Source organism: Barbus barbus (assembly GCF_936440315.1).
Source record: "Barbus barbus genome assembly, chromosome: 36".
In the NCBI taxonomy this organism is placed as follows: Eukaryota; Metazoa; Chordata; class Actinopteri; order Cypriniformes; family Cyprinidae; genus Barbus; species Barbus barbus.
The window spans coordinates 23,579,044-23,596,065 of NC_136714.1; the positions used below are offsets into that span (position 1 = coordinate 23,579,044).

Below are 17,022 nucleotides of genomic sequence, written 5' to 3' on the forward strand. Positions count from 1 at the left end.
TATTTGTCTTTGCAAGTTTATGTATATTTAAACTTTACAACCAATTAGCCAGACTTTTCACTGTCAAAAGACTGGACGATGTAGATTACTATGGCCAAGAACCACCCAGACGTGTAAAATGACCAATATCGACCCACCATTTATTATTGTGGTTCTGTCAAATAAGATTTATTTTTGTCAAATAAAAAATGTTCCAGTCATGTTTCTCAAAAATATGTATTTTGATTAAACAAAATAAAGCCAGTTTTATTTGTCATTACTTTTAATTTTTTTCATATATATTTGTGATATTTTTTTGTACTACTTTTATGCTGATTTTAGGTATAGAAATAAGTGTATAACATCATTACTGTTTTACATAATGAGAATCATAAAGGTAATGGAAATATAAGTAAAATTCCTGAACACCTTAGAGTAAAAAGAATTAAATTAAAAATATTCTTAAACATTTTCTCCCTACATTACTGTTTGAAAGTTTAGGGTCCGTAATATACTTTTAATATTTTAATAAATAGATACTACTTTTTTCTGCAGGAATGCATTAAATTGATCAAAAGTGACAGTAAAGACATTTTATAATGTTACAAAATATTTACATTTTTAAAACATTTTTCTGAATCCTAAAAAATTATGGTTTCACAAAAATATTAAGTTCAACACTGATATTAGTGAGAAATGCTTCCTGATATGCAAATTAGCCTATTACAATTATTTCTAAAGGAGTAAGCATCTTTATACTTTTGCAAGTTCTTGATATTTAACCCTTTTTTGTGTGTTTTTCTCTTCCAATTAGGCCGTAGTGCCGCCCATCGTGTGCTGGAGCGTTATAGAGCCCGAACCCAGGAGCAGGCCAACCTGAACCGCGGACTCAGTCGCTCTATGGGCGCTCTTCCCATCCAGGACCTTGTCAGAGCAGACGAGGGTCTCAGTCCGTACCCCCCTTCAGAGTACCACGCTGGGTCCGAATCCTCTGCCGAACTCTATCACCAACGCCAACAACAACCGCTGCAACAGCGCGGCCGACTCCTGGAGGTGAACCAGCATTCACACCCCCATCAGAGAAACAAAAGCTGGGCCTCTTCAGCAGACCTGGCCTGCCTCGACCCGGATATGCTCCGCTTCGGGGCCCTGGAAGACGCCCGCAGGGGCAGCAGCGCCATGAGCACTCGCTCGGCCGGTCGACACAAGTCGTCTTCCAAGTCCAGGGACTCCCGGTATGCAGACTTTGGCAGCCTAGATGTCAGAAAGGCTCATCACCATTCGAGTCAGTCCGTCGGCTCGGTGTTCAACAGTGCTTACGACCGCATCAGAGAGAAGCACAAGAAACTGCAAGCGCTCAAACAGGCCATAGATGGTGAGTACTACTGATCCCGAGTTACTTGTATTTTCACTTATAGTGAGACTGAGGTGATGTAGTCTTATATAACCTGGTTTTCTTACAATCACTAAAGTCTGCACATTGCAAATTATTATGGCCAAGAACTGTCCGTTTTCAGGAATGTAAAATGACCAGTCACTGTTTGGGGAGAGTTTATTTGAAATAGTTGATTCCACAATAATAAACAGTTTGTAAATCTCAGGAAACCTGTCAGTAAAATGTTCCAGTCATGTCTTACAAAAAATACCTTTTGCATAAACAAAATGAAGCCAATTTATAATATATTTTGAATTGTGACATTGTCATGACATAAATTTTCCTCCTATTATCATTAACTTAATGTTAGGAAATACTTTAGAAATTATTTCAGCTTTATTTATATATACATATACACATACACATACATACATATATGTATGTATGTGTTAGGGATGCACCGATACCACTTTTTCCAGTACTCGCCCGACACCGATACTTTTATTTTTGGTACTTGCCGATACTGAGTACCGATACTGATATTTTCATTGCATTTGTACATTTTTAAAATATTGGGTACAGAAACCAAAAGAGTATGTATAATGTTAATTGGTTAACTTCAATTATCAAATAAATAGTCAAACCAAAATTTATTCAAACACCTTTGAAATTTCTCACATTATCACGGTTTATTCGCTATAGTTTAGAAAATGGTAATAAAATATGACAAGAACTCAGAGTAAAACTGTGTCTGAACAAATTCAGCTTGATAATGTCAGATAACTTTGATAGAAAGGTACATAATGGATTACAATCAACCAAAAATGATTCAGACAGCTGTTAATATGACAATATTTACACAACTATCAATAATCTGTCGGGCCACCCTTAGCCTTAATGACAGCCTGTAGTCTCCTGAGCATGCTGTAAACCAGGTTCATGCAAACCTGAACTTCAGTTTTTTTTCCCAGACTCGGTCTGAATAATTTTTTGTCCCAAATTTGAATCAATTTTACTGGTAGTCCACTGTATGAAGAATATTTGGTTATAATATGTCACAGTTTACTTTATTTTGATTTGACTGTATAATATCTTTGGTTATTTTCACACTTAATTATGCCCATTAAAATGTATTTTACAAGTTTTTGTTACTTTCACTGTTAATTTTTTTTGCTCTATGGTACATCTTTAATTTAATAGCATTAGAGCGGCTGAGTACTGTAATTACGCGTTTTGCTGTAATAATGCAGGGAACCACTCGCTATAAATCTCCTAACTGTGATATTTTCAGAAATAAAAGTTGCTTTTTTTCATCTGAAACGTGCTGCAATTTATATTCCAAAGCCACTCATATAATGCATAATCAATCATGAAGCAAGCAAAACACGCACAACGCACGCATGTATTTGTACTGGTGCAGAATGAGAGGGACAAGTACAGAACTTGACATTAGCTGTTAGTTTCACTTTCGCCGGAATGTCGTTTATGCTTAAGGTTGAAAATAAATGATGGTTTATAGTGAATACCCCTATAAATTGTGATGCGTGTGCTGAGTGAGCGTACATCAATAAAGATCACACAACAGAAGTGTGCGCACGCTCTCTCTCTCTCCCTCCCTCCTTACCGTTAAGTAACTTGTGTATTGTTTTACTTGTTTTTGACACATCCGACTGAACTACAAACTATCCAGTTGATGTCTGTGAGAAAGGGATATTCACTCGACGAGCTCGCGCATCTGCGCCGCCGCCGCGCTCAATCAACTCAGTGTGCTTTGCTTAGCCCTTCAGCTCGCGCACATCAGCTATACAGGCGTCAATACTGAAAGTTTAACATTCATTTTATTGCATGCATATACTTCGTAGACATCCTTAATCTCTAATAACTCCATTCTGCTGTCTGTTGCTCTGTTGTCTGTATTTCTTTGTCTGAATATGGCACTTATCACATGCTGTGTGGTATCGGCATTTGGTATCGGGGCGTTTTAACGAGTACGAGTACAGGAGTTCAGTATCAGGCCCGATACCGATACCAGTATCGGTATCGGTGCATCCCTAGTATGTATGTATGTATGTATGTATGTATGTATGTATGTATGTATGTATGTGTATTTAATAGTAAAAAAAAAAAAGAAATTAATACTTTTTGACAAAAATATTAGTTTCCACAAAAATATTAAGCAGAACTATGGTTTCCAACATTGATTATAAGAAATGTTTCTGAACAGAAAATAAACAGAGATTTCTGAAGGATTATATATAAAAATAGAAGAAAAAAAATATATATATATATAGAATTTTACAGTATTACTGTATTTTTGATCAAATAATGGCAGGCTTTGGCAGTGTAAAAGACTTCTTACAAAGCATTAAAAAGGTATTGATCAGTAGTGTACATGTAGGCTTTATTTTTTATATGTGTGTGTGTGTGTGTGTGTGTGTATATATGTATTTTTATTTTTATTTTTTTTAACGTGAGGTTAAATATGACCTAGTCGTTTCTTGTCAGGCTTTGTGAGAATCACTTCAATGTGTAAAAAATGCACTGAGGAAAATACAAATAATGTCTGTGGTTCTGTAAATTAGCAGAAAGTTTTAGAGATTTTGTGATCATAAAATCCAAATCCAGAATTAGTTGTTCCTCAAGCTCACTCTATCAACAAGACTTTGTTTGTTGTGTGTTGTGCAAAGCTGTCAGAATGGAACTGGTAATTTGAGCCATTTTTGTGTACAGTATGAATCAGACGCTCAGTATATGTAACCAAAAGGTTGCAGCTAAACATTTAACCCTGTGTTGCCCAACGGCCAGTAAGTTAACATGGCATAGCAGTGGTGACGTCACGAGAAGTTACAGAAACTGATTGTACCAGTTTCGGTCATGTGGCAGTAACTGTTTAATTCTATAGGCTTCAAGCCAAATGCTAAATCTAAGTTGATGTGACAGATTTAACCAGGCTGGTTAACAGTGATTAAAACCACAGTGGACTTATAAAAGCTACTGATTTTGAGTCAACTAAAATGCAGTTACCATCAGAAGATACAGCAGTAACCATGAATCGTGTGTGTTTCTAATGAACTTCTGGCTGTTCTGATGCTTTGAGTTTCTGTGCAGTAACAGTCACGCATCTCGTGGCACGCAGAGCTGAAGCGTCTGTGTGTGGTGGGAGTGAACGCAGGGTTATGAATGGGTTTTGCGTGGCTTTTGCGCGTGCGGCGTGTTGCCAGGTTCTTTATGACTCAGACTGGCTGAGGGCTCCAGATTCCTGGAACTAATTAGAGAGATGGATAATTCTAGGCCTTCAAAGCTCACATGCTTATGCAAGCTTTTTACTCTCTTTCAGTCGTTCACTCTCTCTGGGTCTCTCTCACCTTTTTCTGCTAGCTTTTCATTCAAAACTGTCCACTGCTCCCCAGTGTTGGGGAAACTCATTTAAAGTAGTTAAACATCAGTCAAGCTACCCTTTTGAAAATATTCACTGCAAATAACTAATAAAAAGTAGCTGACTGTGCAACTTTGGGGATGACTGAAATGTAAAGCTTTTTTATTTTATTTTATTTTAACTTATTTTATCTTATCTTATTTTTTATTTTGTTTTTATATTTTCATTTATTTTATTTTGATATAAGAAGCAGGCCAAATATATATAAAATATTTTATTTATTATATTATTGTGTTTTAATTAAACAGATTTTATTTAAATAAAAATGATTTTTATTTTTATTTTAAGACCTTGAGAATTATCTATATAACAATTATAATTTTAATTGTTTTTATTTTTTTTTAATACAAGACCATTTAAAATCTAAATTTTTATTTTAATAATTGTATTGCATTTGTTTTAAATGAAAAGATTTTAGATTTTATTTGAATAAAAATATTGTATTTTAACAAAACATTTTATTTATTGAACTGAATATAGTATATAGTAAAATTTCTAATTTAGTTGTAAAATGTTTAAAACTAATTAAATAATAATGATTTTAATAATTATATAATTGTTTGTTAATAAATAAAAAAAATCTTATTTTAAGACCTTGAAAATGATCTAAATTGTTTTATTTTAATATAAAACATTCTAAAATGTTATCTAAATATATATATTTTTATTTTAATAATTGCTTTTAATAAAGATTTTTAATGTTTTTAAGATTTTCTTTAAATTGTTGTATTTTAACAATTTTATTAATTGACTCAATATTGTATTTAGTAAAATTACTAATTTAGTAGTAAAATTAATCAAGGTATTATAGTTATTTGTGTATTGATAAATATATGGAGTGGGAGAATGAGTGAATTGCTTTTTTCATTTAAACAAATTGTCTGAACATTTCAGGCCTGGATATTTAATAAAAAAAAATGTAATCTCCGTTTGCTTGACTGTAAATCTGTGTTCAATACAGTGCGACAATTTTTTTTAAATTTATGCTCCCATATAATGTCTCTCTTCCTCCTTGTCATATTGCCGCCTTGCAGTCTCCATGAGATGTTGAATTCTTCATATGTGCCACGTTCATGTACACATCCTTCGCCTGGCCTCCATCTGGACATTTTCTCGATGGAGTGAAGCTTTGCTTCATCATAATAAACCTCAGGCTTTTTTATCCGACCTGGCCCTGAACTGAGCCGCAAGCTGTTTGGCTGCTATTTTTACCACGATCGAGCTCAGAACCAAAGACTTTCTCTTCCCAGTCCATAAGGCTTTACTCTGGCTCATGGATCCATTAAGCTTTTCTATCTGACGCTGTTTTTTTTAAAGGGACAATATGCTACACTTTTTAGTAACATTTTTTCCACTTGAAATGTTAGTCAATGATTTTTTTAATGCCAAAAAACAAAAACAACAAAACAATTTATAGTTTTTCACAAGTGCTTTCTTCTGTAAGATTCTTAGAATTAAATGACCCTTTTCTACTCTACCTTTTAAGACGTATGTAAATGACTTGGTTGGCTAACTTATGTGTTTTGTTTATTAATTACGCCATTTAGCATACATCATATGTGAAGGTACTCACGGTTATGTTGTAATAATGGTGACATTTTTAGATTTTTTCAGCTTATATTCAATTATACTGAACTCTTTAACTACTTGTTTTCAATTGCGTGTTCTCTAAAGTGTAGTGTAAGATGAATCTGTGCCATCTTATTGCTTTTGTGAGTGAAAACAAGATTGTGTGTATCGAGCCGTCTGTCCGTCTGCTTGTGTAAACATGAGTCAGACTCATTTTCCTGACAATAATGGGCCGCATTACCCACAATCCTGAAGAGAAGGAATGTCCAGCCCCATTAGAGCAGAGTCCACAAAGAGTGCATATTTTGATGTGTTTTAGTGCCTTCATTTGCTGCGAATGAATGCAGTGGAGCACAGATCATTTGTTGAGCCACAAAAAATGTGCTGTTTGGGGTTGTGTTCCTCATTTCTGTAGTTTGCAGCTTTATCGTTTGCTTTATCGTGCTCTGTAGTGTAAAATCCATCATCCAGTGCTGTGCTTTGCATTCTTGCTGTCGTTTCTGTCTTCTTGAATGTCATGTTTGATATGAAGGTGTCATCTTTGTAATGCAGTAAAATCCTAAGAACTTGCGTGTTGGATTCCAGTGTCACCTGGTGTTTTAAATATGTGCGCCAGCTTCATTTTCACACTCAAACCTCATTATGTTAGAAATGTTCTGGTTATCTTATTTGTTCGTTTGCAAGCTTTTTTTTTTTTTTTCTCTCTCTCAAGATACTCATTTATTCATGAAGCATAATCTAATCCAGATTTTATATTTGTTTGCTTTTTATAGTTTTTGTTTCTCACTTATTAATCTGAACAAGATTCTCATTCGCAAATGATCTTATCCCGGTTTTATTTTATTTATTTATTTATTATTTATTTAAGTATTTTTCTCAATAGACACACTCTCACACAGAAATATGGTTTCAATTCTGAATTGTAAAGTTTATGTAAGATGTGATAAACTTTCAATTGAACATTCTATAAGTAATCTATTCATTCAGTTAATAGAGCAATAGATATACTGTTCAAAATGAATGGGGCAGTTTACCCAAAAATGGAAATTATTTACTTGCCCTCTTGAGTTTCTTTTCTTCTGTTAAACACAAAAGAAGATAATTTGAAGAATGTTGGTAACCAAATAGTTGCTAGTAGCCATTGGGAAAAAATACTATAGAAAGTCAATGGCTACCAGCAACTTTTTGGTTACCAACATTCTTCAAAATATCTTGTGCAGAAGAAATGAACTCGTATAGGTTGAGTTGGAACAACTTTTAGAGTAAATGATGGCAAAATTTTCATTTATGGGTGAACTACAAATATTTGTACACTTTCTAATTTCTAGTCAAACATAAAGAAATGTCATTAACTAAAGTAAAATGACTTTTTATGTTAAAAATATTTGCAAAAACACTGGTTAGTAAAAGCTGTAGCATCATTTCTTTGCAGATGCCACTTGGTTTAACATTTTGTTATTTACTGCAGTGAAATGCATGCATTTTAAATGTTGTGTAAGTGTGCAAATACTTTTTGGAGTCACTGTGTCTCTTTCATCCTAAAGTCGTTTCAGTGTGTAAATAATATTTATTTTTTTGTTTACAATTTGTTTCTAACATTCTAAGCTTGGCATCCTCTGTACCAGTGGTCAGCAACAGGCGGCCCGCGGGCCAAGAGTGGCCCTCCAGCAATGATATCTGTCCCGCGTCCGTAGCCAGATTATTTTGATAGCGGCTGGTTCTGAAATAGATTTGTAATGACAGTAACAGTTAATCACAATTAGAGTATGTGAGCAGAGCGCGGAGCGGTCTGATTTTGCATGGAGCGAGGAGCGGATTTTTTAAAAGGCGGAGTGTCGTGGTTTTCACTCGCTCCAAGAGCGTTCCACCACCGCTCCATCACGAGTACAATTCATGCCAACGACCAGGGCTGGTGCCAAGGGGGGGCATTCGCGGGCCGTGCTCCCCCAAATGAGTTACTGTGCCCCCCACTTTCCATCCTCTCCCCTCCTTGCTGAACGTGATTTTTTTTGAAAGCGAAAGTGAAACCGATAAAACAGCGCACATAAGAAAGCGATTACATGCTTTAGCGAGTGTCAGCAACTGCACGCGATCACAGATTGCACGCTTCCCACCCGAATCCCCCCCCCCCCACACACACAACGTGATTTGTGCCCCCCCAGAAATGCCCCCCTGATGGAGGTGCCCTGGTGCTGTCAACGGCACGTTATATAACTGCATAATTAGCTATAATTTACATGTTAAACATATTTAGCTAGCTAGATAGAAAAGGATCACTCAAATCAGAAAGAATGTGAAGGCTATGATGACTGCAGTGGACATGAGCGGGAAGTTATATTTCTCAAGGAATTTATTTGTTCCTTCTGAATATTTTCAGCTGACAACTGACTTTTTTTCTCAGAATTGCGTGATATAAACTCGCAATTGCGAGTTAAAAAGTCATAATTCTGAGATATAAATTCTGAGAACATATCAGTCTTTTTCCCCCCTCAAAACTGGACTTTAACTCGCAATTCTGACTTTATAACTCGCAATTGCGAGTTTATATCTCACAATTCTGTGAAAAAAAACTACTTTTTTTTTTTTTTTATTCAGTGTCGGAAACTGGCTTCCATACAACTAAAATATTTCAAACATAATTAAATACTTTAGACGCGGAGCGGTGTTTCTGATATCAGTGAGCGCAGAGTGATTATAAAATGCTCGGGGGTGGGATTGTTGACGCTCCACTCCGCTCACATACTCTGATTGGACACCGCCACACAAATGAGGCTTTTTGTTAATGACTGTCGCAGGATTTTACACAGAGTAACAGCTCACTACCAGTTACAAAATACACTGTAACAGTCAGTCACAGGCAATTCAAATCAGTTAATATCTTAAATTATTCTTCGATTATGTTCTGGCCCGCCATCTAGCGGTGAAATTTTTTTTTGGCCCGATGCCAAACTTGCCAACCCCTGCCCTATACCATGTTTTTAGAAATTATTATATGCATGTTCTTATGAAAAAGTATGTCTGGAGGGGGGGAAAGATTTGTAATATATTTAAAAAGCAATTCCGAGTTAGTTTTTGCTACAAAACCACATGCCCGGAGGCTTTCATGTCTTTACGTTTGATCTTGAAAAATACAGTAAAAGCACGAGGATATGCAAGTCAGAACTCTGACTTGATAGAATAAAAGCTTTTTCCATTTTGCTTGTAAAACTTTGACCTTCCTCTTAAAATCAGCGCAAAACAAAGCGACTCTGAGCGAGCCTCTTCAGCTCTAATGAAAACTCCTGAAACCCTTTTGTGCTTTTTGTCTTCATCCGGCTATAATCACCCCATTAATCCCTTGTTCCTCTTTTCTTCCTTTGTTTTTATGTCTTTTTAAGTTGAAATCCTTTTGCATGTAAGGCTTTCAGTGGCAATAATCACCAGTATATGAGTCCAAGCTGCTCCGGGCCTCTAGAACATCAAGATCAGAGGAGAAAAAAAAAAAAAAAAAAGACTGGAAACAGGCAAGGAACATGAGGAAGTGGTGAAGAGCAAGCAGGATTGGGAAAAGTGAGAGTAGGGAAAAGAGAAAACAATGGAATAAGCCTTTTCCTTCCTGAAAAGCGATTTGACAGAAGATGCTGCGGTGGCGTTGATGTGTGTGACCTGTCCACCTGCACGTACCGATCCTCTGAGCTTCTGATGGCCGACTTACAAGATCTGAGGTCATCACAGGCCATCCGCTGCTGGCAGATCCAACAGTTGGGAGCCAGCATCCATTGGGATACCATCTGTTCTGCTCTTCATTTGCAGATGTTTGTCCAATGAAAGTGGACACAGTGTTATTTGTCCACTTTCGAGAACCATAGACCTTTGTCAGGGATGACACTAGAAATGCACAATATATATGAATGTTATATTATTTATTTATTTTAATCTAAGTTATAGGTATATAGGTAACTTGATATTTAATTTAGCATTTTATTTTTCAAAAGTTGACAGTGAATCACAATATCTGTTCTATACTGGTTAGTGGATTTATTTATTTAATTTTTAATTTTTGTTTATTGAATGGTATATAGACTATTGGATATTTAATAGTTTTATTTAATGTGCATGTCCCCTATTTTATTTTAATATCAACCATAAATGGAATGTTTAATATATTCTTTTCTGTACTTTTTTTTTATTTTATTTTTTTATTGACACGCACAATTTATTCATTCAGTATTGGTTATTGGCTTTTCTTTCTTTCTTTCTTTCTTTCTTTCTTTCTTTCTTTCTTTCTTTCTTTCTTTCTTTCTTTCTTTCTTTCTTTCTTTCTTTCTTTCTTTCTTTCTTTCTTTCTTTCTTTCTTTCTTTCTTTCTTTCTCTCTTTCTTTCTCTCTTTCTTTCTCTCTTTCTTTCTTTCTTTCTTTCTTTCTGTATATAAACTGAATAAATTAGATATTTAACTGTGAATGGACATGTTTTTTATTTTATTTCATATATTGGTCTTGGGTCACAATTAATCGATTTGATCTTTTTTGTACCATTTTGATTACTGAATATTATTCATAAATGCATATTTTCATATTTTTTGGCTGAACAGACACCAAATTACACAACATGTAACATGCCATTCGTGAAACTTGAGCAGAACAAATTTCCATGTAAATCGTTTTTAACACTATTCTTGCATATGTTGTCACGTTTGAATGAATCGTTTTGCAAACAATTTACACAGAATTTTTCATAAGTGAGGCCTTCCAGATAAATATAACCCACAATTATGGTTCAGGAGCATCTGAAACTGCATAGAGCTCTATGACGAGTCATCAACAAAATGATAACACATTAGTTTGGCAGACCTCGTTCATCACTATCGTTCAGCTTGTGGTTGGCGTAGATCCAGAGGCATTTTCTCTGGAATGATCTCACATCTGCAAAGTGGCATGAAATGCAGCAGAAAATTGATTTGTATGACAGGACGTGATGCGTGCAGCCTGTGGCAGAACACGCTGTCCTGCTTCCTAATGCACTCCTCCTTGTTTCTGTCCATTTCACAGATTTTCTTTCTACAAAAAGAGTTGTAAAATAAATTATGAGCCAAGAGTAAGTGCACACTCGAGGGAGTCAATGCGACAGCTCAGAACTTGCCTTCAGAGGCTTTTAGCAGACGTGCTGTCATACCTCCATGTTGTCATGGGCCGCTCTGTTGATACGCTGCGTGTTTGTGTGCCAGTGACTCACTTCACAACCTGCCAAACTCCCACCAGCCACTGATAACTGCACCGTGTGGGTAGCGTTTCCATTGTAGTTAAAGTAGAATGTGTGTGCGTGTCTGTTTTTGTGTTTAGTTTAGTGTGTGTCTTGGTTTGTGTTTGTACAGTGGTTATTAACACCTCTTCCAAGGGGTGCCAGGTCCTCCTGTAGACATGCTTTGCAGAGTGAATCTTATAAGAGAACACTGCGTTTACGCTGCCATTATATTGGGAGGGGGGGGGGGGGGGTGCTAATGCAATGGCACAAATCCACAATGTGTGCAGCTTCAAAAAAAAATATATATACATTTTTTGTTTTTATTTTATAGATATATATATTTTTTTAAGCTGCACACTTTGTGGATAGTTGGCATGAAAATAAATTTTCCAATGTTTAGTTCAATGTACCAATCAAATAATTGTTCAGTTGTTACATTGACTACTGTCATTAAAAGAAACACATGATCCCGCCCCCCCCCAGCTGTATTTTAATTATTTTCAGCTTGTTTAAAGATCATTTTTATTTTTGCAATGTGATGCATTAATTAAAAAGTATACATTATATCAATGTTGCATTATTAAGTAAAAAAAAATATATTTTAAAATATAATGTAGAGAATAATGGGAATTACTGAATGTTTTCCCTATAAATAAAAAAATAGACACACAATAACAAAATGCATCTATTTATTGATTTATTTATTAGTTTTTTTTAAGGAATGAATGACAAATCTGAACATTGCGACTGATTGATTTTTTTTTTTTCAATATTCTGTTCAGTTCTGTTCTACTCTACTCTAGTAAATAATAATTGTATAAAAATTGCTGTCTTGCAATGCATTAAATTGTCCAATGGAATTATTTACTTGCATATATAACGCATAATAATGCATAAATGAATGAATGGCTTTCATTCATTCCCTCAAAAATCAAAAAAAAAAAATTATATCGTGATAAACTGCATTTTTTTGTAACTTATTTCAAAAAGTGAAACTTTCATGTATATTTTAGATTCATTACATGTAAAGTAAGACATTTCAAAAGTTTTTTGTTGTGTTTTAATTTTGATGATTAGAGCTTACAGCTCATGAAAGTCAAAATCCAGTATCTCAAAATATTAGAATATTTCCTAAGATCAATCAGAAAAATATTTTGCAAAGCAGAAAAGTTCAAGTTCTTTAAAGTATGTTCATTTATGCCCTCGGGGTCGGGGCTCCTTTAGCACAAACTCCAGCATCAGTGAGGAATTACATGGAAGCGATCAGCCTGTGGCTCTGCTGAGGCACTATTGAGCCTTCAGCTCGTCTGTATTGTTGGATCGACTGTTTCTCTTCTTTCTCTTGAAAATATCCCATAGATTCCATATGGGGTTCAGGTCAGGCATGTTGGCCGGCCAATCAAGCACAGTAATATCATGGTCAGCAAACCACTTGGAAGTGGTTTTGGCACTGTGGGCAGATGCTTAAGTTCTGCTGGAAAAGGAAATCAGCATCTCCATAAAGCTTGTCAGCAGATGGAAGCATAAAGTGCTCAAATCTCCTGGTAGACGGCTGCATTGACTCTGGACTTGATGAAACACAATGGACCAACACCAGCAGACATCACGGCACCCCAAATCATCACTGACTGTGGAAACTGGACTTCAAGCAGCTTGGGTTCTGTGCCTCTCCAGTCTTGATCCAGACTCCAGACATTAAATTCCAAATGAAATGCAAAATTTAAATTTATCTGAAAAGAAGACTTTGGACCACTGAGCAACAGTCCAGTTATTTTTCTCCGTAGCCCAGGTAAGATGCTTCTGACGTTGTTTCTGTTTCAGAAGTGGCTTGGTAGCCCTTTTCCTGTAGACATTTGAGCTTGGTGACTCTTGATGCACTGACTCCAGCTTCAATCCACTCCTTGTGAAACTCTCCCAAGTGTCTGAATCAGCTTTGCTTGACAGTATTCTCAAGCTTGCGGTCATCCCTGTTGCTTGTAAGTTTCTGTTTAGTCTTTCCAGACTTTTGACTTTTTTTACTTGTGCACCTTTTCCTACCCAGTTTCTTCCTTCCAGTCAACTTTGGATTTAATATGCTTTGATACAGCACTCTGTAAACAGCCACACCTTTCAGTAATGACCCTCTGTGACTTACCCTCTTTGTGGAGGGCGTCAATGTTCATCTTCTGGATCATTTCCAAGTCAGCAGTCTTCCCCATTATTGTGCTTTCAAAGAACAAGAGAGACCCTGAATTTATACTGTAGAGATGGTCATTTAATGAAACTCAAATATAAATATTATAATATATTGAGATACTGGATTTTGAGCTATAAGCTCTAATCATCAAAATTAAAGCAAAAAAACTTTTGAAATGTCTTACTTTACATGTTATGAATGTAAAATATATTCAAAAGTTTTTCTCGATGTTCTAATTGTTTTAGATGTACCTATAGTAACTAACAAACTAAATTTATTTATCGAATACATTTATTAATAAATAAATGCATTTTATTTATTTACATTTCTGATGATTCCTCACCTATTGCAAAAGTAAAATGATGCACTTCGGGCCTCACGAGCACACATGATGGTGCCGGTCAAGAATGCTGTTTATTCATCTATATTTCCTCCATGAGCACGTGGTTTCAAGTCAGTGGACTGGATGGTTCGCTGAGTTTATCTAACTGTTTACACATCTTTCAACATTTCAAGGTGGTTTCAGAGAAAGATGAGTGGTTGCATTTGCACTAGTGTGTTTACGTGGAACTGTTTGATTGCTTTACATAATTGTCATTGTTTAGAAATTTCACTCGAGGTTGGACTAATTGTTTACTGAGGAGAGCAGTCAGTCGAGCATGAGACGAAAGCTTCATTGTTCTTCTTAATTTTGAACTCTGATTTTCCGAAACTCCTGGCTTGAGAAATCCTTCAGGAATTCTGGTAATGCTAAATATGCAGCATTGAGTAATTGAAGTGCATGGACTCGATTTTCTGGTCCTGACAGACTTGTCAAATAGTGCACAGAGGTAACACAACACACACACGGGATGCTGTCAAGCTTCAGTCGAAGTTTAGATTGTGTGTGTGTGTGCGCATTACATCACTAAGTAAAGCTGAGTCAATGATTCAGAGTTTCTTACTTGAGCTTGGTCTGGAAATGCAAACTTAATCATTTGACTGTGAACAAACAGACAGGGACTATAGTATTTCTTAAAGGGAAAATATTAGACCAACCTAACACAAATCATTCGAATTCGAATCGAACAAGCTAATTTAAGAAATAATTTAAAATTAATAGCAATGAAAATTGCTACAAATTTCAGAAATGAATTTGTCATTTATATTATACTCTATATTACTATACTATAATTTTTTTTATTTGAATTAAAATTAGTAAATTTATATATACACACATTTTCTAGTAATATTTATATACACACAAATTTAATAACTTAATATTTATATTCTTAATCTATATTTTTATTATTACTGTACTTTAATGAAATTTTATTTGAATCAAAATTAGTGACTTAGTGTATAATACACACTTCCTAGAAAAATGTTTTCATATGCATGCTTATGTATGTGTATATAATTTGATATGATATTTGAATTAGTTTATAAAAGACAATTTTATAGTTTAGTTTATAATAATGAAAATATAAAATAGATAATAAAAATATAAATTATATTTATTTATTTATTTATTTATTTTATTAATTTTTAACTCAAATAAAATTCAGTTAAAAGAAATCATGTCAATCATGAAATCAAATGTCATGTTAAAAAATATGTAACAATATAACCATATATTTTTTTTATTATTATTTTTTATTTTTTCCAGCATTAAACAGATTCCTCAGTTCTGTCACTTGTAAATCCAGAGCCTTGTTACATTCATTGAGTCAGCCTGAAGTAGTTTTATCAGGTTTGAGGTCTTGGGTCTTCATTTGTAAAGGTTTCTTGTTTGAAAACTGAGCACTCAGACAGATGAAAGATTCCAGATGGTGTTTATACTATTCTTCAGTGTTTTTTAGGGGCTGCGGTGGAGTATTAATATTAATAGTACCACTGTAGTCTCACTGTATTTTACTGGATTAGATCATTCTGTGTATTGTACAGCTTTCAGTATTTTCAATCTCAATCTCACTTCTCAATCTCACTTCTTCTCGTGGGAAGTCGTGGCCTAATGGTTAGAGAGTCGGACTCGTAATCCAAAGGTTGCGGGTTCGAGTCTCCGGCCGGCAGGAATTGTAGGTGGGGGGAGTGAATGTCCAGCGCTCTCTCCACCCTCAATACCACAACTGAGGTGCCCTTGAGCAAGGCACCGAACCCCCAACTGCTCCCCGGGCGCCGCAGCATAAATGGCTGCCCACTGCTCCGGGTGTATGTTCACGGTGTGTGTGTGTTCACTGCTGTGTGTGTGCACGTTGGATGGGTTAAATGCAGAGCACGAATTCCGAGTATGGGTCACCATACTTGGCTGAATGTCACTTCACTTTATCACTTTATCACTTTAAACCAGAACTAGCATCCAGGTTATTTTGCTAACTCAGATGTGATTTGCTGATGTTATTTTTATTCCCCCAAAGGCCTAAAACAGCACTGCTGTGCACATACCTTCATTCGAGATCATAAAATGTGATGCGTTAAAGAACGATTTGAGATTTGAATGCACGTTCATACCATCAGCGTACGATTAAATACTGTAAGAATATTTGGAAACTCCCCCGACACATGTCTAAACTATTAAAGATGATAAAATTAGTAGGTTAACTTGATATTTGAATGTGCTGTGCTAAATTCTTACATAATGGAATTTGCATTTTATGACTTGTGGTGTTTTGTGTGAAATATTCATTTTCAGATCCCCTGCATACTCACAGAAGATACCACAGCGACTACAGCTCCTCCAGCGAAAGCCCCTCTGTGACATCATCAGACCCCGACTACAGACAAGGTTGTGCTAATGACCTCATCCATTTTTTAATAGAACAGGTGCATAGAGTATTTCTAGGTTCAGTGCTGGATAGTAACTGATTACTGGATTACGTGATCAGATTCCAAAAATTGCTTATCTAAAGCAGACTTTAGAATTGTTTTTTGAATTGCCCTTTTATACAATGTCAACTTGTTGCATAGTTAATTTTAAAAAATAAATAAAAAAATAATGTTACTATGGGGAAATAAAGAAAAAACAATTCTACAAAAATAAGATTTTATTTTTTTATATGAGGTTAATTTAAGACCGTTACAGCATTTGTGAATGCAGTGAGAGTCATCGCATCTCATAATACTGCGGCCATTTCAACACTTTAGATGAATGTGGGTGGATGTCACTCGGGTTCACTCATTGATGACCATCCGGTTCATATAGGGGACATAAAAATGCTTTTTTATTTGCATATTACTGTGGAAGGCACATACTTTACGTGCATTCGTTTCACAACTTTCTTCTGTACA

At 35.3% G+C, this 17,022-nt stretch overlaps 1 protein-coding gene across 2 annotated transcripts in view; it reads left to right on the forward strand.

The window, feature by feature from the left end:
* Positions 1-17,022, forward strand: part of LOC306855927 (tyrosine-protein phosphatase non-receptor type 13-like) — an 81,571-nt gene that overhangs the window by 26,753 nt on the left and 37,796 nt on the right. For both annotated transcript variants that reach the window (XM_079394897.1, XM_079394898.1), the window contains exons 7-8: positions 794-1,354; positions 16,427-16,519. In XM_079394897.1, the coding sequence (XP_079251023.1) occupies positions 794-1,354; positions 16,427-16,519 (654 nt within the window). The remainder of the gene's footprint in view (positions 1-793; positions 1,355-16,426; positions 16,520-17,022) is intronic.